This window comes from Cloeon dipterum, chromosome 2 (assembly GCF_949628265.1).
Source record: "Cloeon dipterum chromosome 2, ieCloDipt1.1, whole genome shotgun sequence".
NCBI lineage: Eukaryota > Metazoa > Arthropoda > Insecta > Ephemeroptera > Baetidae > Cloeon > Cloeon dipterum.
In genome coordinates this window covers 14090294-14113724 of record NC_088787.1, presented here as the reverse complement: position 1 = coordinate 14113724, position 23431 = coordinate 14090294, and the positions used below count along the sequence as shown (strand labels likewise).

The window sequence follows — 23431 nt, the reverse complement described above, 5'->3', positions numbered from 1 at the left end:
TAAACAAGTCCGAAGCTTTTCATCATAAAAAATAAAACCAAATACCTCAATAAACATTTAATGTGCGAATTTCTTGAATTTCTGAATAGAAATGATGCAGTTACGTAATAATGTTGACCAATCTATGAGCAATGGTGACAACACGTTGCAATAACTCACACATACCGTTATATTATGCAACCGTGTTGGATACACAATGTCCACATTGCGTCGCATTTGCTGATGCTCGTGTTCTCAAATAAAATGCTCTCATGCAGACCCGACGGCTACGGTACCAATTGAGTGCAGAATTTCTAGGAATATTGATAAACACATTTTCTACCGAGAAATAATCACTTATTGATCAGCGTGAAATGCTTTCTTCATCACGTAGCGAGCCATTGTGACAAATATTGAGCTGCAGAGGGGAAAGCAAAGGTAAAGTGGAACTAAAAGGCATGCTTTCATCTCAGGAAAGATTGTTTGGCCTCCCACAGCTCGTCTGAGAGCAAAGTTTTTGTCACAATGAGGAATTTGATATGGGTTCTCGGGGAAAGAGAGCAGCAACCCGATATGATGGTATTAATTTTTTTTCTCGGTAAAGTTGATAACCGTAGCAATCGCATGAGATTAAACTTGTTTGCAGCTTCCCAAACATGGCTGGCTTATTAGGAGGCAAAAGTTTTCATCTCTGCGTACAGGGTTTTGCGATCTGATCGGATCAGTTTGGCGCGGCTGCTGCTCGGGATCGCAACCACTGCTAATGGGCCCTGAGATTAAAAGGAGTCCTTTGCTCACACTCTAGTGCAAGACGGGGCGCCGGAAAAAGTTTTATTAATTGGAGTTTTGGCTGTGGCCTAATGGATTCCAGTCAATTAACTTGATGCGCGGTGACAATGGAAGGATCTGAATAAATGACTGAGACCCTTTTCTTGACTGCGAAAGTTTTGAATCTGGGGCGCCCAGAGCTTTGATTATTTTTGGCAAACCTCAAAGCGGCCAAACTTGTACGTACATAAGTTTCTCGTGGTCTTTGTATTGTAATTGCAACTCTTTATTATTCCCAATGTTAAAGAATCGGTCTGGTGTGTACAAAAATAAAGGGTTTTTTGTTAGTGAAATTAAATGCAACTTCCTTATTTCTACAGAAGTACCATACAACTAGTTTAGACTGCTTGTTGCAACCCTAATTCATGAGCTAGAATGGAGCACAAGTTTCAATTAGAGTTTATTTTATTACCTGGGCAAGAATAAACAAGAACAGTTTATTAACAAATTTCCATAAATCAATTTTTACATTTGCATATATTGAAAGCATCCTAGTGAATCGATGACGCATTCATTAATCACTGAAAAGTGTTCAAATGGGTATCATTATTAGGTTTCATCTTACTTATTGTTAGCTACAGTCAAACCAATATCTCGCTTTTCACAATTCAGGACATCTACCGTCATCTCTCTTATCGCAGAACCTAGTGAATAGTCAAGGCAAAATCAATGATAGAAATTTGATTTTTTTTTACATTTAGAGAGAGCATTTAAAAGGTATTGTGTTCTACCTTCCTATCCCATCTGGGGGATGAGGATAATAATTAATTTAAATATTTCATTTTTGTTTTCTACATGATATTTTTCCTTCAATATAGGTAAAATAAATTACTTAAATCAATTGTAGCAAAATACCACGGCAAAATTGGCCCAAATTTGATCTCAATTCAATCAGTAGAATTTCCAGCCAATTTTCTTTAATATACATATCTTATATCAAAACTTTAAATTAGGGAATTCCATGATACGTGTGTAGTTTTTATGAAAAATTGAAAGACCACAGCAAGCTGTAGCTACTGAAAGGGTATAACAGTGATATTTTGTATTACTACTTCAATAAATCTTAATAAAAATGAGGTGGTGGAAATGTTTAAGCAGCTATTTGATCGTCGAACTGCTAATAAATCATACAAGAGTAAGCTCAAGGCCGCATCAGCAATAATAATTGGCCTTGCCGGGAGCAGAAGCAAACAAGTCCTGCGGTTTCGAGTTGCGAGAGGCTGGATGCTGTCACAACCCTTTCTTCCGCGCATTAGCGGCGTAATCAATTAATTTTGACAGGCGCCGACGAGCAGCGCCGGCCAAAATCAGGCGGAATTCCGGTACACAAGCGATGATCAATAACGCCATAATTATCTTGTCAAGGGGTAGATTAATAATTTTTATGTGGATAAGATGCGAGGCGGGTTCTCGCGCGTACTGGCGATTAATCATTGGCCGATCTGCGGCTTCGCATGGATTTTTTCCGCCTTGTCTCATCCAATAATGTGCAAAAAGCGGCGCAGCACAGGAGAGGGTGCGACGGGGGTGTCGCCATTAATCATAACACGCGGCGTGTTCGCCGCCAACAATCACTTTTTGCGTTCGAGTCACAGCAGCTTGTGTCCCGCGGAGACCGAAAAATTATTCGCTGCGCGGAGCTGCGGCGACAATCGCGCACCACGCCGGCTTTTCTCAGTTGCAAACACGCGGAATGCCTCTTTGCTCTTTCGCTCGGCGTGACTTCAAGGTGCTCTTTCTTTCTTTTTACGAGCGGCACCTGCTTTTTGTTCCAGCTGCCGGGAAAATCACCGAGGCCTGGCTGCAGCTAAAGCGTCGTTTCGCGGCGACTTTTCATCTCGCCGCTCAAATCTGTTCTGGTAGCGGAATTCGAGAAATTTGCATTTCATACTTTGCTTTGGTCCTGCAAAAAGAGCGAACCCAGAAGCCAGTCGATCCAGCACACACCTTGTTATGCTTTTTAAAAGATTTTTGCTTCTTTTTACACTCCATAATGGCGACGCATGGTTACGTCGCGTAAAAACATAAAAAAATATATAGCACAGAATAAGGTGGCAGTCGGAGCTCCGTTTGAATTTTTCATTAGCACTACAACTGTTTCGTCACAATATCTTTGCCCAGCGTTTGTTCCAATATTTCAATCCAGTACAGATTTTCTTCCATCTGCATTCGTTATATATTCAAACTCCAAAGAAATTTTTAAACACTAGTCATAGTTGCACCTGAAGAAGTTCCACTAAACTTGTGGTAGGTGAAGTTGAATAAAACCGGGCTTGTTATAGCTGCCAAAAAGTTGAGATTTCTATCAAACTTGATTAGTACCGGCTTCAACTGTCGTCTTCAATCATGAGAATTGTCACATTCTTACTTCTAAGAAGGAAGGCTTGACTACGTGCGGTAAATCCAAAATGCCACATTATACTGACGCATTTGCAAGAGATTTTTACACCTTTTAGAGATTTACTTATCAAGATTTTTATTTTATGCGAGAAATAGACACACATGACATTGGAATGTGAAACTAATCTTTCCTTGGAAAACCAGATCTATTAAGATGTATCCCAAATGTGATTGCGTTGTGCCATTCCAGAAGGAAGAAGTGAGTGTCACATGGCAAATATTTGCTCTCTCAACCTCTTCCATTCGCTGGCTGAACAGAATAGAGTATTTTTGGAACTAGATCAAAATCGGCGGAATGGACGCACGCGCAGCCAGAGGCAACAAAAATTATTGAATGTCACACACGGCAACTTTTTTGCGCCAACCGCCGATGTTTTCGCGCCAAAGCCGAGAGCTGTGTTATTATGATCGCGTTGGGTATTAGAAATGAAAAATTGTAACCATAAATAACATTCATCTGGCTGGGATGGCAAAAACTTGTGCCTGTGTGTGATTGCAAAGAGTCAAGAGTCAAGAACAGCTCATTGTGCATGGGTGTCTTGGCAACGGCGGAAGATCGAATGACCGCCCGTCGCACACACTCATCACGTTTTTTGCGCCCGCAGCGCAGGTTGAAAAAAGGCTTGATATCGCGTGTATCAGCGGCAAAAGTAAGTTTAGGGTCGCTTTCAAGATTAAATGGGAAACTGGTTAGTGTCGGCGAATAATTCACTTAGCAGTGGCTGTCATCATCGCGTCTGATGAGAGACAAGCGCAGCAAAATCTGGCGAGTGCGCCCTTGTCAGCGGAAGTTTTCCTTTTTCTCTCAGCAACTGCGATGACGGCCGCTCCAAAACTTCTTTTATCAGGCCAGAAATACATTCTAAAAGAGATATATCTTTTGTGCAACGTGAAGCGCCGGGAACAGAGCAATGGGCCTGCCGAGCTGAAATTTATCTCCCGTCAGACGACTGATGTTGTGCAAAATAATTAGATGAGTTCTTCAGCTCTCAAAAAGAGCCAAAATGGTTGGAGTGGAGAATTAATGCCATAATTTAAAACTTGGTAAGAATTTTATAAGGCTTTGTTATATATTTAAATTACGGTTTTTACATCTCTGGAGGCAGCAACACGATAATATTGGAATTTTTAGAAAACAAATTACGATGATGTTACTTCATGGTTTTATTTTCAAGCCCTTTGTAGTTTCGGTTTATTTTATTTTGAATATTTAAACCGATATGGTAATGTTTTTTCAGCGAATTTTAAAAACAGAATACCATCATTCGACGGTTGGTAAACCACAAATAAGCAATTCTAATCAAACTAGATATCCCGTGTTGCGTTCAATACTCCTCATCAGCATATAGAGCATTCCCCAGCGTTAGCTACGCAACATTCACTCTCGGAAGGACTGTCAAGTTTTTGAGCCCACTGAATTATTGTGACTAAATTATGTCGCTCACTCACAATTCAATTGCCGCTGATTTAGCACAGCTGCTGCAAAATGCTGGGCACTGCCTGATGATTTTCCCCAGTCACGATTGGCCTGCTGACTGGGAATAAATTATCCCGACTGCGATTGTGTAGCGAAGAACCTCTCTGGGGCTATCACGCCTATCACTCATCGCATCGGAGTCTGATTTTGTGCCTCTCTGTGTTCCAGTTCGGCGAACGGCGAGGTCATGACGACAAGAAGTTCCATGGTGGTGAGTTGTTTTCCTGCCTTTTCAACGCCGGTTGTGCTGAGAGTGCATATAATGCTGTGCACCCTTCGAAACGCGCCATGCCAAACAAAAGAAGCAATCAGAACGCAGATTTTTCAATGCAAATTGCTTCCTCGTAAATTTTGCTTGCCGACAAACGCAGGCTGGCTGTGTGCATGGGGCCAGGCAAACACTCCATTTGGCAATTTTTTGCGGCTTTCATTGATTCTTTTCAAAGGCAAGCAGCGTTGGCTGTATGATGGAAATAGGATATTTCCTCCATTCCGCTGCATGTGAATTTTTGAAAGCCTTAAAACATTATTGGTTGGAAGGGAAAAAGAGCAGTTTCTATCAGCTGCGCCCTTTTCAAGCAAGAAAAACAAACCATTCTTCGCGAACGCACCGCTCTCCAGAAACATGCTCTTGCGATATTCTTACTCTACCCAAGCAGAAGTAGAGTATTCAGCTTTTCATCTCTAATAATAGGTTCTTTTATTGCTAATGACTCGAGGAAATTCTTCGATCCAAACTCCTCGAATACTATGATGGAATAAATTTTTCAGTTGTCGAGATATATAATGATGACTTCTGGAAAATATGCAATTAAAACGTCAAATCTTTATCTAAAAATTCATCATCCCTAAATTTGGAGTTTGAAGAAACTATGATATTATTATTTTATTGAAAAATAATAATTAAATAAGTACAAATCAAGAGATGTGGCGGGTGGTAACCGCATTTTCCGCACCAGGAAAACCATCACCCATATTTGCCAACCAACTGGCCAGGCCCCACAGCAAGTACTACAAAAAGAAAGGTCGCGCGCACGTGTTGCTGTAAGAAAACGCCTAACATGATGAACAAGCATACCCGAAATTCGCCAAAGTGTGCATGGTCGGTCGATCTTGCCAGAAATGGGCGATGGCGAGACACGACAATTAGCGCAAATGAAAGTGGCGTTTTCCTTGCGGAGAGGCGGCAAACAATCCGTCTAGCCTAGCAATTTATCATCTCGCATCTCTACTTTCTCATAGACCGGAATGGAATGTGAGGGCAAACAAGGCGCCATATGAGACTTGGGTGTTACTCGATTCGATCGAAGCGTCGGCACGGTTAATTAATTAACTCGCTCTCCTCGCCATACGACTTCAAATTGGGTCCTCTGCTCGCTTAAGAGGCTGAGTGTGGTGTGTGTGTGCGAGCCCACATGGTCGGAGTTGCTGGATTTACACGCCCTCACGTCGCTTCTCGAGCTTCCAGGGGTACGCAGTCATGTCAGCAGAAATTTGTCCTGCATGAATATTTCATACACCCTAAAACCCTTGCGAATTCCGATCGAAATGTTTGCATTTATTTTACGTTCAGGATGTTGAGTTTTGCATTTTTATTCCTTCTTGCGAGAAACATAAAAACAAGGGTTCAAGGCCACGTCAAATGAATTGCAGTCTGGTGGGAAAAAACGGATGGATAGAAGGAGCGGGTCTCCAGAGTGCCAATGTGACCTCATTTGTATGTATGGTGTGGATGGAAGAAAGAAAAATCATCAATATTACACAAAGGCAATGAGTTTTTCGTTGCACACAAATAATAATTTTTTGAACTGAACATGTTTAAGAGCCAAGGTTAACGATCTGTCTCTCTATTAAGCCGTGATATAATTCAATCTGCCGCCAGCCGTGCAGTTGACGAGCGAGTGCTTTTGAATTTCCACTTTTTTTTATTTTCCAACCACGCAGCATGAATTCAATGCAGCGTGTTATGTATTTTTTTTTTTAAATAGAGGCTTGACCCAATAAACGGCATGCGAAATCCACGTCACATCGCTGCAATGTTCATCGCAGCAGCTCGCTCCAGTTTCGCAGGAGCTCACCTCGGCTTTCACATCAAAGGCTCTTAAACCTACTGAACCAACTATCTGCAGCTGGATCTCGTGCGCTGCGTACATCACGCCACTTCCTACTTTGAATGGCCGCAGCCACTTGGGTACTGAGTGCAGTTTGCAATTTGCGAAAGCTTTTTCAACACACAATCCAAACGGCGATAACAGTCGCAGATGCTTCGCTGAAGACCACGTAAATCAATTAAGGGAAAGAATGCCATGCCGAGCGGAACTTTTACTTTCCGCCGAGGGCTGTAATCAAAGGGCTGCGCGCGGAGGCTCGCGTTAATCCCCCCTTGACTCGGATTCGCAAATTTGCATGCAGCGGAAAGGCCATATTTGCGCGGTAAGAGGCACCTTTCGCCGACTTACTACCTCTACAAAGTCCCGCCAGCAGCCGCTCAGTGCCAAACAACCACGCCGCTCTTCTTGTTTGCTCAACCTTTATTTTCAGTGTTGTCGGCAAATAAAGCGCCCACTTGACCCACCATTGTTGTAACCCTCTTATCTAATTTTTTACATCTGTATCTCTCGTCGGTGCTCTAATGGCGTTTCCTGCTCGCTCCAGCCGGCCGAGGGACAGGTCTCTTTATTGTTCACGGTCAATTCTTTCTCGTTCAATAACACGAGTGTGCTCGCCGGTCCAGGTTTAATCATCGCAGTTCTTTTTCATTCTGTCCAAAAGGTGCAATTTCGCAGCGTTGATTGTTTTTCAATTTAAATATGTTTTTCCTTGGAAAACTAAAATGATTTAAATATGATTTACGACTCGATTTAATCAGCATGTTTTTTTAGCAGGATGGGAGGCTAAAATTATCTCGTTCTGCTCATCAGCAGTAATTTGTCTGCAAGACAAAGTCCATTACTTTAAATCTATTTCAAAGAGTCAAATCCAGCTGTAACCTAACAAAAGCATTACATAAAATGGCTGAATTCGTTATCCCCTTTGAAATTCTTCAAGCTTGAAAAATGCAAAATGAAGCCAACGAGCGCAAAAATTTGCGAAATACGGACTGTTTTTCAAAAAAGATTTTCAGCAAGGTTGCTTTTGATGGAGGCAGTGAGCTGCTTAATAAAATTGAGTCCTGGAAGTCGCTCTCAAAGAATCGAGAAGCACACACAAGAGTTCAAAAGCTTTTCCTGCTCGCTGACACGTTGTGTGTCAGAGGCAGAACGAAATCTTTTTTAATTCATCGCTACTGCTGCTGCGAGGTGCAGGAGCGAAAAACGAGATGTGAGAGAATACTCGGGATAATGTGGAATGTGGGCAATAGATTGACGACGCGAGGCCCGACAGAATGAAGTAGCGGCGAATAATAGAACGGGATATAAGGGTGAGGGCAAAGAAAGGCCACGGCTGCCGCTGCACTGAATTATTGAACCAGATTTCTGTTTGGATTTTCGTGATGCAGTCGACTTCGCAAGCAGGCAGAGAATAAAAGTGAGTGAGGGGACGATGGAAAAGAAATTTACGAAGCGCCCGCCGACCCTCCGTGGCGACCCCTTAATTTTCTTAGCGGGGTGGTTGGAAATCGATGGAAATACGGAAGGAGACTATGCAGCTGTGCATGTTGAAAAACGAAAACGCAGCCCCCGAGCGGTGGAACTAGTGGAGAACAGCCCCTATCGAAAACACGCCCCTTCTTTGGCTCTATGCAGTTCAATGACATTACCCACCGGCCTACAAGGGCTATTGTGTTTTGAGCTTACGTTGCATAAATTCCAAACCCTCCTAACATGTGTACACAGTGGGGAATGTTTATTTATAAAGCTAGACCCAATATTGGTATTGAAAATTGGTTGATAATCATAATATAAGAGAGATTGAAAATGAGTAACAAAATCCCAAGAACTCTGCACGAATTACATATTGAAAGGAGTGCATAACAATGTTGTACGCAATTTAATTGAAGTGCGTCGTTTGTAATTCAAATAGAACCCGCAAACCACGGTATAAATTCGTTCTGCATAAAACACTCTTCTTCTGTCTCATGCAATTCAATTTTCGCATGCGGAAATTTCCCGCCGAGATGCTATAGGAAGCAACGTTCGCCTAATTTACACCCGAGTTATGCAACCTGCTGGTGCCGAGTGTGGAGCGCATTGCCTACATTTTGCTCGGGAGGGGGCGTCATCGCTCCTCCGGACTGGAGGCAAATTGAGGACGGTGGAAGTAAAAATTTATCAGCATCTGGCGCGGCAGACTAATGTTTCACGTCACCGACCAAATTCAATCCGCAGCCAGCCAAAGTGCGAATCTTATCAATTATGGGCTGGCGGAAGGCCTCATTAAAGGCGAGAAGAGAAAGACGAGAGGCCAGCCGGCCTAAAACTAATGGACGTTCTGGTGATAAGACAAAAACGCTCGTTTTTCCTCCTGTCAGCTGCTTGACGTGAAATGCGGCTCGCCGCTCCGCTCAACCGCTGGACCGATCCGACGGCAACAAACACAACGTGTCAGTTATTTTTTACTGTTGCCAGCCTGCTGTTGGACAAAAAGCCCGTGGGAACTGGCTATTAGCCAGCAATTAGTACAGCACATGAATTATAAACAGCCTTACGCGATAATTGTGATCGAGGCAACCTGTTTTGAACTAGGCCGCAATGCAATCACTGGAAGCTGGAAATTAAATTTTCCCTTTTAGGACGCATTCATGCGATTTTCATGAATGTGCTAAATGTCACGCACGAAATCGCGTTTTATTATTATTATGATCTCTCCATTATGGTTAAATAATTAAAAGTGATAACAATTCATTTTACAACGGATTAATCGGTTCCTAACAAATTACGATTCGACAATGCGATTAAAACCAGAGTAATCTCCCTTTCAGCTGTATCAACTACATCAACTCTGCTTAACTTAAGCAATTGAACATGAAGCTATACAAATGCAGCTCTGACAACGGGTAGACAACTAGGAGCTGCAGAGCTAATTACTGCTCGACGTCAATACCGGCAGGGCCGTTCAGCCCCTTTAGCATCGACAGAGCTGACACGAGCGTAGCTGTAAAACTACGACTTTTGCCCTCGCAATGAAAATTGCAGCGGACCAAATTAGGGAAACAATAATAAGGTCTCGGTGATAAACGTTTCAGTGCAAGTTGCTACATCGTCGTTGTGGCGTTTTGAGCGAACGACAGCGATGCTATCAGCCTGAATTATTCATGAGAAGAATGCCCGAGCTAGCAGTAAATTGCGTCGCAGCCTCTTCCCTCTTTGTCTTCTCGAGCTCATCCTTTATCGCTCTAGTGTGTGTGTGTGTGTGTGTGCACGCTGGTCTTGTGTGTCTCTAGCTTGGGAAAAAACACAGCGGCGCGGCAATCACAAGCCGCTGATTTCCCAGTCGATAGCGCTAAAAATGTCTTTGAGGCGCTTTGTTGTCCATAGCCAAGAGTCGAGAGTGAACGCCTTGGTGCACTTCGCGCCAGGTGAGATCGAGAACACGTGGAATAGATTAGTAAAGACGTTCAAACAAACCATACACTTCAGTTTACTTACCCTGGAGATGAACGTCACACGCCCAAAATACGTAGCAGCTGTCATGTAGTTATCAATGAAACATAGTTTTAACGTATTCCTTTTCTTGTTCAACAGAAATTTGCGTGATTGTCAGATCCTTGCTCTTGAATTGGAGTGAATGAAACCGACATTTCAGTATATAACCAAAAAATCAGCACAGTTGATGACAATCCTTCACGAGCTGAATTTGCACAATTATAATTTAAAATAAATTAAGGAAATCTGAAGGAAAGTTATTATTGAATGTAGCAAAAGTGATGGATTAAAACTGTTTATTCGTAATCTGCTCTTTTTCTCTCTTAATCTAGCTTAACAAAATAAAAAAATATTACAAACAACCAATTGAATCCAAAAATTGCCAAATTAATCAATAATTTTTATAGTTCTGGCTGATTTTGGTTCTTCTCGCATAGCAGTTTTTTAATCGGCGTTTGGCTCACGAGGGAAAACACTCCAATGAGCTAAAGAAATCACGATTTGCGTGGAAAAGGTTATGAGGTTGTCTAGCAGCTAATTAATTTCCTGGCAATCTCTTTTTTATTAATGGATGAAATATTGCAACTACAGTGATTAAGCAGCTTATCACTAATTAATCGTGGTAACGATTCAAATTGAAAACCTGTTAATAAGCTTTGCGAAGCACGCATAAATCTTTTCCATTTAATTAATGATCGCTCACGGAAACAAGCGAACCTGTCCACGTTATTAATACTCTTTGCACGCTCGCCGGTCGCTTGGGACGAATTGGAAAATCGGTCGATTCGCTTTAGTGTGCTTGCTGGCGGGCTAAACTCAACTTAAAAATTGCCGTATGCCACAGCACGCGTGGTCAACAAACACCGCATTACCAACGACGAAATGATAAAACCGCACAGCGCATTATCCTCTCGTGAGATGAGCAAATGGGCAAACACAAACACTGGACTAGCGTTCCAGGCGGAACGCAAATATAATGGCTCTCGCTTCAGCCTGGCAGCAGCATCAAAACACGCATTAAAACGATGAATCGTGCAGCGCGTTGAAAAGAAGAATAGCGGCATATATAGTGGAAAATAGCGAAAGTTGGCTCTCGGGCATCGGATTGAAGCAGTTTATTGCGCACTCCGCCGCTGATCTCTATCTCATCACACGAGAAGAAAAGAGATCAGTTTGACTTGGAAGAATCTCATTCCGACGGTCAAAAGGTTATTTCTCGGGTCGTGAAACGTAGGCGATTGTTAAAATGATTAAAGCAGATCGTTTTCAGTCAATTTCCGCCTTGTCCGGGAATCCGTCCCGAATGTCAATTTGTGTCTCTTATCAAATAAAATAGATTTTGCAACGATAATACTTTCTCCCAAGCAAACGCAAGAATTTTGTTGATTTCGCCACCTTGATCTAAATCTCAGCCTAAAATTCACTACCCCTTTTCAACGTGTTTGCTCTCTCTCTCTCTCTCTCTCTCTCTCTCTCTCTTTCTCCAGCAATGCCAAATTCATATTGCGAGCGGCGCTACACATATTTATTCGGTTCGGCCATTGTGCTAGTCGCTTCTTTTTTGCGGGAAGACGACCGGCACGGCACTTCCATTGCTTATTCCGAGGAGGGTGGAATCTGCCACCATCATCTCTGCCGCCTTTTACTCTTCACTTGACCTTTTATGGGGCACCAGACTTACGAGAGAAAGAAGTTCTCCTTCCTCCTTTTTTTGTCGGCTGCGCGCCGGCAGATATGCTTAGTTAGTTAATGTTGACACAAACCCGCAAAAAACAAGTACAGCCTCGCGTTTGCCCTCTCGCTGCTCCTGCGCTTCGACGGAGGAAGAGAGCGGAGGAGAAATTCTTTTGAGCTCAAGCTGCCTCCGAGAGACCAGTAACTGCGTTACCAGGAAAAATATTGACTCGGATGTGCAGCCCGCTAGTAGGCTTCCTTGGCAAATTTAGTTAATTATCTGGAGTGAAAGATGGTTCCGAAATTGAGGTTGTCCAATTGATCTAGGGAGAAGTGGATCAATGCCAAGTTTTCGTACAAAGAGTTAACTGTTTCATGTCTCAATGAAAGAAAGGAAAACTTAAATGATTTTAACACAATGTTTTAGAGTTAGCAGCAAAAGTTCCATAGTTAGAGGTGGGAATTTTGTACAAAAAAAAAAAAAAATAAAAAAAATAAATAAATAAAATAAATAACATTGTGAATTGGAGAACTGGTTTTTGTTGCAATATCGGCTAATCCCAATATTCCTAATAATGCATTGCGTATTTGATATGACTTTGCCCCTCGTATTTAAAGAGGATTGATACTGCAAAATCCAAAAAAATCCTTGTTGCCAATGCATGGACTTAGTATTCACTTAAAGCCAAAATTTGACTAAGTAGCAGAGTAAATTTTTTAGAAAAGCTGTTGCAAAGTTAGCGTGTTTTCTAATGGTGAAGACGACCTTATTTGAAATCCTATTTAATTTCACAACATAGAGTTTCCCTAAAAGTTGTTGGACAGGTCTCGACGAGAGCAACTGAAATCTGCCAAAAAAAATGTGATCAAGCGCTGTAAATTTTGGAAAATTTGAATGTTTACTGTAGCAAAGGTCCTTTTTTGATTAGAGCAAATTAATTGATCAACAGCTATAGCATCCATAAATTCAAATAATTTTCAATTGTCACCCAGTATATCATTCCACTTTAATAAAAAAAATGTGCCTTTAACCTACAAAAAACAATGAAAAAGCTTTTTACATTTCAGTGGGTAAATTTTAATCACGCTAATTGCGAACATGGTGACGCTCCTACGTAGAATTTCAATCCGACGAGTCAACTTGATCCAGTTTTTGCTCGACAGAGAATTTTATATCGCATAATGCCGTATGTAGGTGCAGGAGAATCTGGAGCTTACAGCGCGGGGAATATTGATCCACACATTGCATCCCTCAAAACCTCACATATTCGCACACCGTCACAATAAAATACAGAGCGTGGGAAACGTTCCGGCGGTAAAAATGATTGTGACTGCCGGCCGGAGAAGGAGAGTGCATACTAGCACAAATTTGTGTCTGCAAGAAAAATAAATTTATGTCCAATATACACGAGTGTTGAGGGGCACTTGGAAGCGCTGCTGTGCCAGAAACGGCTCTTTTGCTGCGGCTCGAGAGCGAGAAAAGCCCCTGAGGCGCCCCACGGAACATTTGCATGCTAGTGCTACACTGGCCGCATATGTACATACACAAGGAGGCTTAAAGAGCACGGCCCACGTGCAAACTGTTTTTAATTTTTGATTACTCGCCTTTCCTGTTTGTCTGGAGGGGCAAACCTTCGCAAACAAATTGCTGATTATTAGTTCCAATGTCGAAATAATGTCATAGCTTCAAGGGGCCAAAGGAAATGAGCTGCTTGCTTAACTCTGCAAGTTTGCGTTGGCAGGGAATATAATATAGTGAAAACCAGCAAGTTAATAATGTGCTTTTCCTGACCTTCTCATGCCTCTAAAATTCCAAATGAATTTTCAATACTACTACAGTCGAATTCCTCATTGCATTGTTCTGTCAGTTCTCTTTGGACCTGGCTAATGTTTTCTTGTAAGCGCTGCTTTATTCTGTTAGGCTTGCGAGCTCTAAATTCGGTATTCAGACTTTGTCATATTTCCACTAGATTTTATTATTTTTTATTCACAGAGGTGGGATTTGCAGAAGGAGACTTTACACAACTATGCGAAATTTTTCGTCCTTAGACAGCTACAGTATATACGATTATAAAAAACAAAAATGCACCTATTTAAATTCACAATAGCCCTAACCCAAATCAACCTTAGACAAACAAAAATTGACAATGAAAGGCTCTAAAAGATTTCTGCCCTTTAAATTTTGTTATTGAATTCATTAAACAATGGTTTTTTGCCAAAATATATCCATCGGTCACTGAATAGATTTTTCTGAACAAGAAAGAGGGTTTTTAGGCCCTTTAAGTCCGTAGGGTTCCCAAAAAATTTGGTTAGCTAATATGTAAACCATTTTAATGATTTTCAATCTACAAGCTTTAAATACATACATAAAAATATGATTTTGTGTTATTACATTTAGTCTTAGCAATTATTATGAGCAATTCTTCTAATCCGATACTTTTAATTTGTTCTAGATTGCCAAAGCGCGGTAGGCTGCCAAATTGTGATTGTTGGTGACGAAGAGGAGGACGCAATGGAATCCCTTGACGAGGACGTGGAGGCAGCCCCGCCTCCAGCATATAATCAGTACCGGCCTCCTCAGTTTGAGGGAAGCACTTTGGCTCCAATACCCATTGACAAGAGAGTTAAGGTAGCTATTATTAGTTTCTATTTGCGGCAGTGTTCCTGTCAGGAACAGCATTTCCCGAGAATATGTGTTTATGTTCTGCCGCTTCTCAGAAAAAGAATTCATAGGAGGGTTAAGAAAGTTCTGCTGAAAGAAGTGTTCTAATTTTACAAAAATAAAATTTTAAATTAATTATAAACAAAGAGTAGGACAAAGAATTATATACGAAAAAAAAAACACAAATATGCGTCGTATATGAATATCCAAAACAAGCTCCCGAATTTTCGAGTTCACTCTTTGTAGATGCGATTCAATAGTGGATTTTATAATGGTGATTTCATTTCAGCACTCAATATGATCTGGCATTAAATGCGCAAGGGTCAGTGGAATTAACGTAATTGCCCTTAGTGGAATCTAATAATCGCCAGCTGAACAGCCAAACGCTACGTCTCGATGCCCGTCACGAGGCAAATCCTAATTTAATGCAGACCCTCATCCCGTCTTAATACAGGGGAGGTTAAAGGGTTTTAGGCTGATTAATCACGCGAGCAATTATGATGAATTGGTCTCCTGTAATGAGAAATTGCGAGTGCCAATTAGCGTTGATTGCTTTTTAAAAGTGTCTATTCTACTCGACTCGCTCTCGCAATTCATTAAACTGTCAATCAAGCCGGCTCGAAACTGATACTCTCTTTGAAGTCTCCTCATCGATCGAAAGGCAAGTTAGAGAACAGTCAGGTTGTTATTGTGTTTAGAATAACTGCGAACGTGCTTTAAAGCGCTTGTTAGCTGTTACATTTTTTGCACTATTTTGTACTCGCTTTGCGCGAAAATTGCTCCAGTCAGACCCTTACAGCACTTTCCTTTCATGCTGAGCAAAAACAAATTTAATTTTGCCTGACGCAAACAAGTTCTATCATGGAAGCTGTCGTAAAACGAAAAGAAACTAATTACAGTGAAAAGTCAGAACTATGAGTTGTGTTGATAATTTTAGTCGCAATCACCATAAAATATTTTGTAACCGTCAGTGTAGACAAAAAAGCAACGTCCACATTTTCAAGATAGAAATTGGATAATTTTAAACTAAAATGTACAACCTCTCGTTACTTTAAAGTCATTTGATTTTATTCATTCAACGCCTTTTTTGGCCTGCTGGTGCAGGCCAATGCACTTTAGGAGTGTCCATTCTTAGTCAAAATTAATAAATCATTTTTATTTGTCATTTATTGTTCTCATGATGAACATGAATTTTCGAGTACAACTATTTTTAGTATTTGGCTGCAGCCCAAATTTTAGAGCTTAAAAGTGATACGAGAGTTGTTTACAAGTTTTCCTCAAGTTTATTTGCTATCTTCATACACTCAATCGTTGAAAATAATATCTTGGTACAATTTCTAGTTCCCACGTCAGGTACATATTTTGACGTATCAATTAATTAAATTTTGCGTGTCTTGTATATTTAGGGGAAAGTTAAAAGTCTGGCCAGGAGCCTCATATTCCATTAGAGAAAAACAAATATCTCATTAAAAACGGAGGCAGCGGCGTTTCATTCAACGTTCAACTCAAACAAGGATTAATTAAATATATGATTAAAATGCACTACCCTGCAAAGAGCTGACGGATACGCAGCTGAGGCTCGTCTCCTTAATTGTGTGTTAACTAGCGAAGGAAAGCTGGAAGTCGTTTTTACGAAAGCAGGTGCAATCATCATCAGCGCGAAGGCAAAATGAGTAAGGGTGTGCAAGGGGCTGCCGGCGGCCGGGAAGAAGATTTACATTTTTATTAAAAAGAAAAGGATTTACCAAACGGGAGAGCGTCGTCCTGCCATTGGCTTAAAATAGCCAGTATATGAGATGTGTGGGGATTTGCTCCCGTTCCAATTAAATCGCAATCAAGCCGAATAAAAGAGCAGGATTTGTGCAGAGGGTTTTCAAGGCCTATCCTGGGACAGGATCAGATGCTGAAGCCTTTCATCGGCTGCGCGGGTGACCTGCTTTTCTCTTGTTGCTCAACAACTTGGCTCTAATGATATAAAACTTTCGCGAATCCCGGCCGCCTCTAAAGAGTACTCACGCAAAATAAACAGGGCTGCCACGATGAGCATGCTTATTAACTAATCCCAAGTTCAATTTTCGCAATAAAAGTTGCGACGAGACGGAAACTTCCCTCCTGAGGTTGTTTACTTTGGGGTGGGGCAGCGGTGCACGTAATGTGTGCACCAATACATATTAATTTTCTCAGAAGATCAATTTTGCTGGACTCCTTGTCGAGGTCGCCGATCTTCTCTTGGAGGGTTTTGTAATATCCTTGGAAAAAATCGTGCTTGTGCATTAAGGATTTATTTGCTTCAAGTAGCACACACAAGATTAAATCTTTCTCGGTGGTGCATATCCGTCTTCTATCTTTTTTTTTCAATTTTCCACTTGGTTTCAACTCGTGCTTTGTCGAGAAATAGTTTAATTTTACTAACGGTGTAGGCGTTTTCCAGTTGCCTACCACATGTAAAATTGTGTTTGCCTTTTGAACGTATCGTCAGACTGTCTGAAAGTGTTAATTGTCTGTCTACTAAAGGAAGGCTTTTATGTGCTCATTAGCGCAGTCTCAAAGGTAGCAATTTAAATTTTTCCTCGCCAGAAACCAGATGGATGAGTACGTAGGCATGGAGGCCGTGACATGATTTTCGCCGCTATACAGTTCAAGAACAGCTTTCCGTAATGAAATTGACAGAAAAAGGAGAGAGTCGCTTTCTGGATGGCAGCCGCAGCAGCGTGGCGTAAAAAGAGAAAAGAAAATGCAATTTCTGAGGAGCGTCTTTTGTGTGCTCAAAGCAATTCTCGGGAAACGCTCGTTACGAGATGAGCCACGCGCGCGGGCAAAAAAGGGCAAAGGGCCTTGATGAAGTGTATTTGCCCAAGTCATTAGGCACATGCCCTTCTCCGTTCTGCATGTTTTAATTGGACAGTGTGTGTGTATATGTGTGTTTTTTTTTGACAGAGACACAGCATTCACGGCATGATGGAGGAGGAAAATGTGGTGCGGCCTCATCAAGAAATGGCCCAGTTGTCGCTGGATGAAAAGAAATTCCTGCTGGCTGTGGAACGGGGCGATGTCGCGTCTACCAGAAGGTATACATACATAGTCTATATTCTAGCCGAGCCTTTCACAAGTCGAAAAAGCGTTTGTGTTGTTTCATGCCGGAGGAAAAAGCCTCCTTGTGCAAAGGAGCATCATTGTTATAAACGAAGATAAAATGTCTTTCCGAAAATTTTCCAAGCGATGCTGGAATTTCCAGAAAAATGGTTTCTTGCAAGTTTCAAATTTCCACTTAGAATTTTTCAAGCGGACTGAATATCATACATAATTTTCATTTCTGAAGATTGAGCTTCTTGGAAACCCTCAGTTCTCAAGCAATTAGGTCCCAACGTCTCCAAATATAATTTCGCAGAATTAACGAATGCTTTATGCTAATCTCTCTGCACGTTCGACCAATTTTAATGTACATCTGGACGTGGATTGAATATTCAATTTCTTGCCCGCGTATACAATGGAACATGTTGCGTCGCAGAATGTCGCAGCTTTCGGTTTAATTGGTCCGAAGTGTGGAGCCAATGCTAATTCCGCTGTTAAAATCCAATTTCAACTCAAGCCGTTGAGCATTCCAACGCGGCGAGCAATAATTGTTTTGTACCCACTCAAACAAATGCTGACGAGATACAGCTGTTTTAGCCAGATTTTGGGGCAACATGCAAATTAAGCCTGAAATTAAATCTGCGCGAGCTCGCTGCACAGTTCAGTTTTATGACTTTCGCAAAGCAAGCAAATAATGCAGCCGGCGTGTGCTAAAATGCCTCAGGCTGTTCGAGTTAAAATCATTTAAAGCTAGTGCACGCTCTGCTGACAAAAGTGGGCAAATGGAAATTTATCGACACTTCAAATGCTTTCGCCGGGCTCGCGCAGCATAAAATACGAGTTGGCAATTAATTTTGTTCACCAGATTTTTATCCCTGATAAATTGAAATTGCGCTGGCTGACTGCCGGGAAAGCCACGCTCAATTATTTTGGTCACTTGATAAATCGCATGGGAGAGAAAATCTGGTTGGAGTGGACCTTCGTGTTCGAGAAAATCCATTGATAGTAGTACAAGTCAAAATGTTTGGCATCTCGTTGACATATTTTCAACAGCTGAAAAATGTTTTAAACAAAAAATATTTTCCTCTTTTCATGAAATTAAATTAAATAAATCAGTAAATTGCTTCAAACTGTCTTCATTTCATTATTTAAAATTTGGAAACATTCTACGAATCGAATTTCATGTGAAAAAATACAGACTTGAATTTTTCAAATCATAATCAAAATAAAACAATTTATTGGAATTGTTGTAGAATGCTTCAAAAGGCAACAGACACAGGTTACATCAACGTCAACTGTGTCGACCCTTTGGGGAGATCCGCCCTCCTGATGGCAATTGACAACGAAAATCTGGAGATGGTGGAGCTGCTTCTCGAGCACCGAGTGGATACAAAAGACGCACTCCTGCATGCTATTTCAGAGGAGTTTGTCGAGGCTGTGGAGGTGTTGCTGGACCACGAGGCAACCAGACATACCCCAGGAGAGCCCCACGTGAGTTTAATGTCAAAACACTCCTCTGCTAGCAACTTCCATTTACGTACAAGCGTGATATGTTTGTCTCTTCTTGAGGCTTTACAGTCTTTAGCGTCTTAAGTCTAAAATGAAATAATAATTTCTCTAACTCTCGGTCGTTAGACGACAAACTCATCTGTTTGCAGCTTACATTAATCACATCATTGTTAAAAATAATCATCTCCAGATTCACTTAGCCAGTTGAAAAGGCTTAAAAATATGTCTGGCAAAATTTTCTCTAATATATATAAAATAACACACATCACTAAAAATTACGTGTTTTTAAGATTAGAATGCTGAAATAAATAATGCTCCCTGCTTTTACCTTTCTGACATCAAATTCAACGCATGTTTTGTATTTTCTACGAGATTCTGGTGCATCACATAAATATCCAAATCCGCGTTTGATACCTATATAGTTAACTAAACAGGTGGAATTTTATGTTTTACGTGATTGTTTGTCCCTGTCCAATCAACTGTTTCGCCGCCAGGCAACGAACCCATCAGCCACCAACGCATATTATTATGATTTTGTTTTAAAAAGGCGTCGAGCCAGGAGCGTGGAATATTGATAAGCTCCTGGCCGGCTTCTTCCTCTTTGCATTTTGATAGACCTGTCAACATGACGAGCTTGCGAATCTAAAAGAGACGGAGGAAACTTTCTCAGATATGAAAAAAATATCTGTGAATCACGTAATCGGCTCAGAAATGTTGGAGGGAATCCAATTTCCTCCAAAATGAAGTGCATCCTCCGTCTCATCTAATTAGCATGCTCTGCGCATAAATTCTATTTATTTTTTGACTGTTTTCGAACCCTCATCAACCCCCGGAATGCCCTGCCTGTTTTAATGTTGTCACACACTGACCTGTATACCATTGCGTGGTGACCTCTCCATTATTCTCACCTCACCAGGACGCCAGTAAGCAGCAGCAACACCTACAGGTGAGCCGCACCAACAAACATAATCACCAAACAACGCCGAAATTGCTAAAATAAATCTTCTCGGCGATTTCTGCCTCATTTTCATTTCTGCATGTGTTCGTTTTTATGCATTTTTGTCGCCCTCTCGTAGAATAGTAGTATTTTCGAGGTCAAAAGTGAGAAGTTCTGAAGAAAACCTTTGAATGCGGAAGAGAATCGGCAAAACTTGTTAAAATTCAAACAATGTTGTGTAAAAACTCATGAATAAATCATTCGCGAACTTTTCTCTGCCACGGTGTCATGGCAAGCGGCGAAATCTATTATTTTGGCCTGTTGTTTCTCAGCAGTTTTCGTGGCGGTAAACAGAGCGTGGGCCTGCCAAGGTTTAATTAAACCAACGCAAACTTCTCGACTCTGATTATAACTCGCTCAACTTGGTGCACGCCGTACAATGAACGGCCAAGCCGCCAGTGTTCATACATGTTTGAATTATTCAAACATCAGACACGTATGTGCGCCTTACATCACACCAACAGCCATAGTTTTGCTGAACTTTAACCGTTCTCGTGCGAGCGGCGCTAATTGTTAATGAAGGAAACGTGACTGCAATTGTATTGTATTATTGACCCACTGAATAAAATGGCTTTAAGTTCGGTCAGAGATAAAAGTATGAAATTATTAACAAAGTTTTCCGCAGAACAAATCTCATTTGGTCTCAATGCTGTGTGTTTTTCGCATTCACGTGAAACTTTCTGACCGAAAAATCTGCTCCTGTTGCAGAGCTGGGAAGCGTTGCCCCCTGACACCGCCACTTTCACCCCTGACATCACACCGCTGATCCTCGCGGCCCACAGGGACAACTACGAGATCATCAAAATCCTTTTGGACAGGGGTGCGACTTTGCCTATGCCGCACGACGTGAGGTACGAAAATAAAAGGAGACAATCAGCGCGGCGCTGGCCCGGAAGGAATGATTTTTCCCTCGCGAAACTTTGCCAATTAGGCCTGACTCTGTGTCGCCTCTCGTCCTTGGTCGGTCTCGCTACCGCGCGCGCAAGACGTGGACGGCAAGCCCGTCGTTAAAAAGCGATTGCTCAAAATGATTGGTCGTTAGCGAGACTGCATTGCCTGTTTGTGTCATTCCAATAATCGTATCACGCACGTTTATGTGAGCACACAGCAGCATGCTGGCGACACACACCCGCCGACTAGACGAAAGGGCTGTTACATTTTATTGGAGCGCTTTTTGCTTTCGCAGGCGTTGCGTCGTCACGGTTTCAATATCGCTGGCTGCTCTCGCTTTGTTAATTATTCAGACCGATATGCGCGAAAATCCGATACAGCAAAGGTTTTCACAAGAGGCCATGCAAATTTTTCAGCCTGGGCCTCCAATGTCACTTCTTTGAACTCGTTTGTTTCGGCGTGGATGTGAAAAACGGTATCATGCATTTATAAACGAGGAGTTTTTTTTTTTTTTAAAAAAAACTACTTTTATGTTTTCACAAGCGTAGCCAGCCAGGGAGAAAAAAATATTCATATTTATTAGAACAAATTGGGAAAAAGCTACTATTTTTCATATAATAGGGGGTTCCCTTCATTCACTTTGACGTGTTGCATTGCCTCCCAGGTCAAAATTGTTAATGAAAAGACTGGATATTGATTGATCATCCTCTTATCGCAACTTTGCGACTTTGACGCCCCAGTGTTTACAATGAAAAATGCTTGGACCGCTCTTTCGTGCTGAAGTTTTTCACGTAATTAAATATTAAAAAGGACAATTCAGCCTTTGCGCTCAAATGAATCAGCAGATTGGTGAACAAAGTAGAATGTTTATAGAGGGAAAAGCTGGAGCATGCCAGGAAAGTTGGCGAAAAGGCAAAGAGAATGACTAATCAAAAATGCTGTGCGTTCTCGAAAACACCGCGATAAACATTGGGAACAAAAAGCTTGTTGAACAAAGAGGATAGAGGGAAGTGGAAAAAAACAGACAATTCTGCAAAATTTCAAACACTTTCTTCCTTGGAGACACAGCATAATCGATTTTATGTTGTTATTTCAAATCATTGACGTTTACGCCATTCTCTAAGGAAACAAATTTAAAGTGAAAATTGCAAAATTTGTTTGATACCAAAAGTCGATCCCATACTTTTCACATCCCTCTGCTGAGGTCCAGAGCATTTTTCATTTCGCGTTTGTGACCGAAAACTCTGTGAAAGAACATCTCGTCCGATAAAATTGAACTGGCTGGCATGCCGGGGAAAAGATACAGCGTGACACGCACGCAACCCTAAAATTTTATCGCCTTTTTACTGCTTTTGCAACTTGATATATGTACTCACACGTCCACTTTGTATCTGTGTGGGCTGGCAGGTGCGGGTGCGACGAGTGCGTTACATCGCGCCAAGAGGACTCGCTGCGACACTCACGCTCCAGGATCAACGCCTACCGCGCCCTGGCCAGTCCGTCCCTGATCGCCCTGTCCAGCAAGGACCCCATACTCACGGCCTTTGAGCTTTCCTGGGAGCTTAGGAGGCTCAGCTTCCTGGAACACGAGTTCAAGTGCGAATACCAGGTAGGGATGAAAGTGTTCCATGCCTTGAAAAATGTGCTGGAAGCAAATTTCTGCAAATGAGCGGTGAAATATCCGGAGCAATTTGCCGCGCCATAAATCTTCGCGTTGGCGGCGGGTCGGTGATCGATGTTCACCTTCTAACTCGGCGGTTCTTGTTGTAGGAGTTGAGAAAACAGTGCCAAGACTTTGCCACTGCCCTGCTAGACCACACCCGATCATCTTATGAGCTAGAAGTAAGGCTTGATCTAATTAATCATTTCTAAAATAAAAATGCGATTTTTGCTTTTCAATGTGTTAAGGTTTTGTTAAACCACGACCCCACTGGACCAGCTTTCGAACATGGGGAAAGAATGCATCTCAACAGGCTAAAATTAGCAGTTAAATTACGTCAAAAGAAGGTAAGACACATCATGCAATTCTGATTTGTATTTATCTAAACGTGAAATATTAGCTATAAAAGTGTTAGTCTGTACTTAAAATTTCGGGGAATATCTTTTTAAAATACTAGAAATTTCCACCGATAACAATAAAATTGTCAAGTCGTAAATATAGTATAGGTAAAAATCAGGCAAACTATAATGTCATTTGAAAATTAGAGTTTGTGGGAGTTATGTTGATTGAGAGAAAAAACAAAGATTGAAAGAATGATAAAATGTTTAGTAAATTCGGAAAAAGAAATTGATTGCTATGCAACGTGTTCTTTCCAATCCTCCAAATCTACTTCGTATATCAGCTTAAAAGTTAAAAG

The 23431-nt window shown here is 41.5% G+C and overlaps 1 protein-coding gene across 9 annotated transcripts in view; it reads left to right on the top strand.

Moving 5' to 3' along the window:
* Positions 1-23431, top strand: part of LOC135938159 (transient receptor potential-gamma protein-like) — a 74184-nt gene that overhangs the window by 37582 nt on the left and 13171 nt on the right. For 6 of the 9 annotated variants that reach the window (XM_065481724.1, XM_065481723.1, XM_065481727.1 and 3 more), the window contains exons 2-9: positions 14397-14572; positions 17543-17673; positions 18931-19168; positions 20103-20132; positions 20892-21034; positions 22482-22683; positions 22845-22916; positions 22983-23081. In XM_065481724.1, coding sequence (XP_065337796.1) covers positions 14397-14572; positions 17543-17673; positions 18931-19168; positions 20103-20132; positions 20892-21034; positions 22482-22683; positions 22845-22916; positions 22983-23081 — 1091 coding nt within the window. Of the gene's footprint in view, positions 1-4852; positions 4896-14396; positions 14573-17542; positions 17674-18930; positions 19169-20102; positions 20133-20891; positions 21035-22481; positions 22684-22844; positions 22917-22982; positions 23082-23431 lie in introns of all 9 variants that reach the window. The other 3 variants (XM_065481726.1, XM_065481731.1, XM_065481728.1) reach the window with 2 other exon arrangements.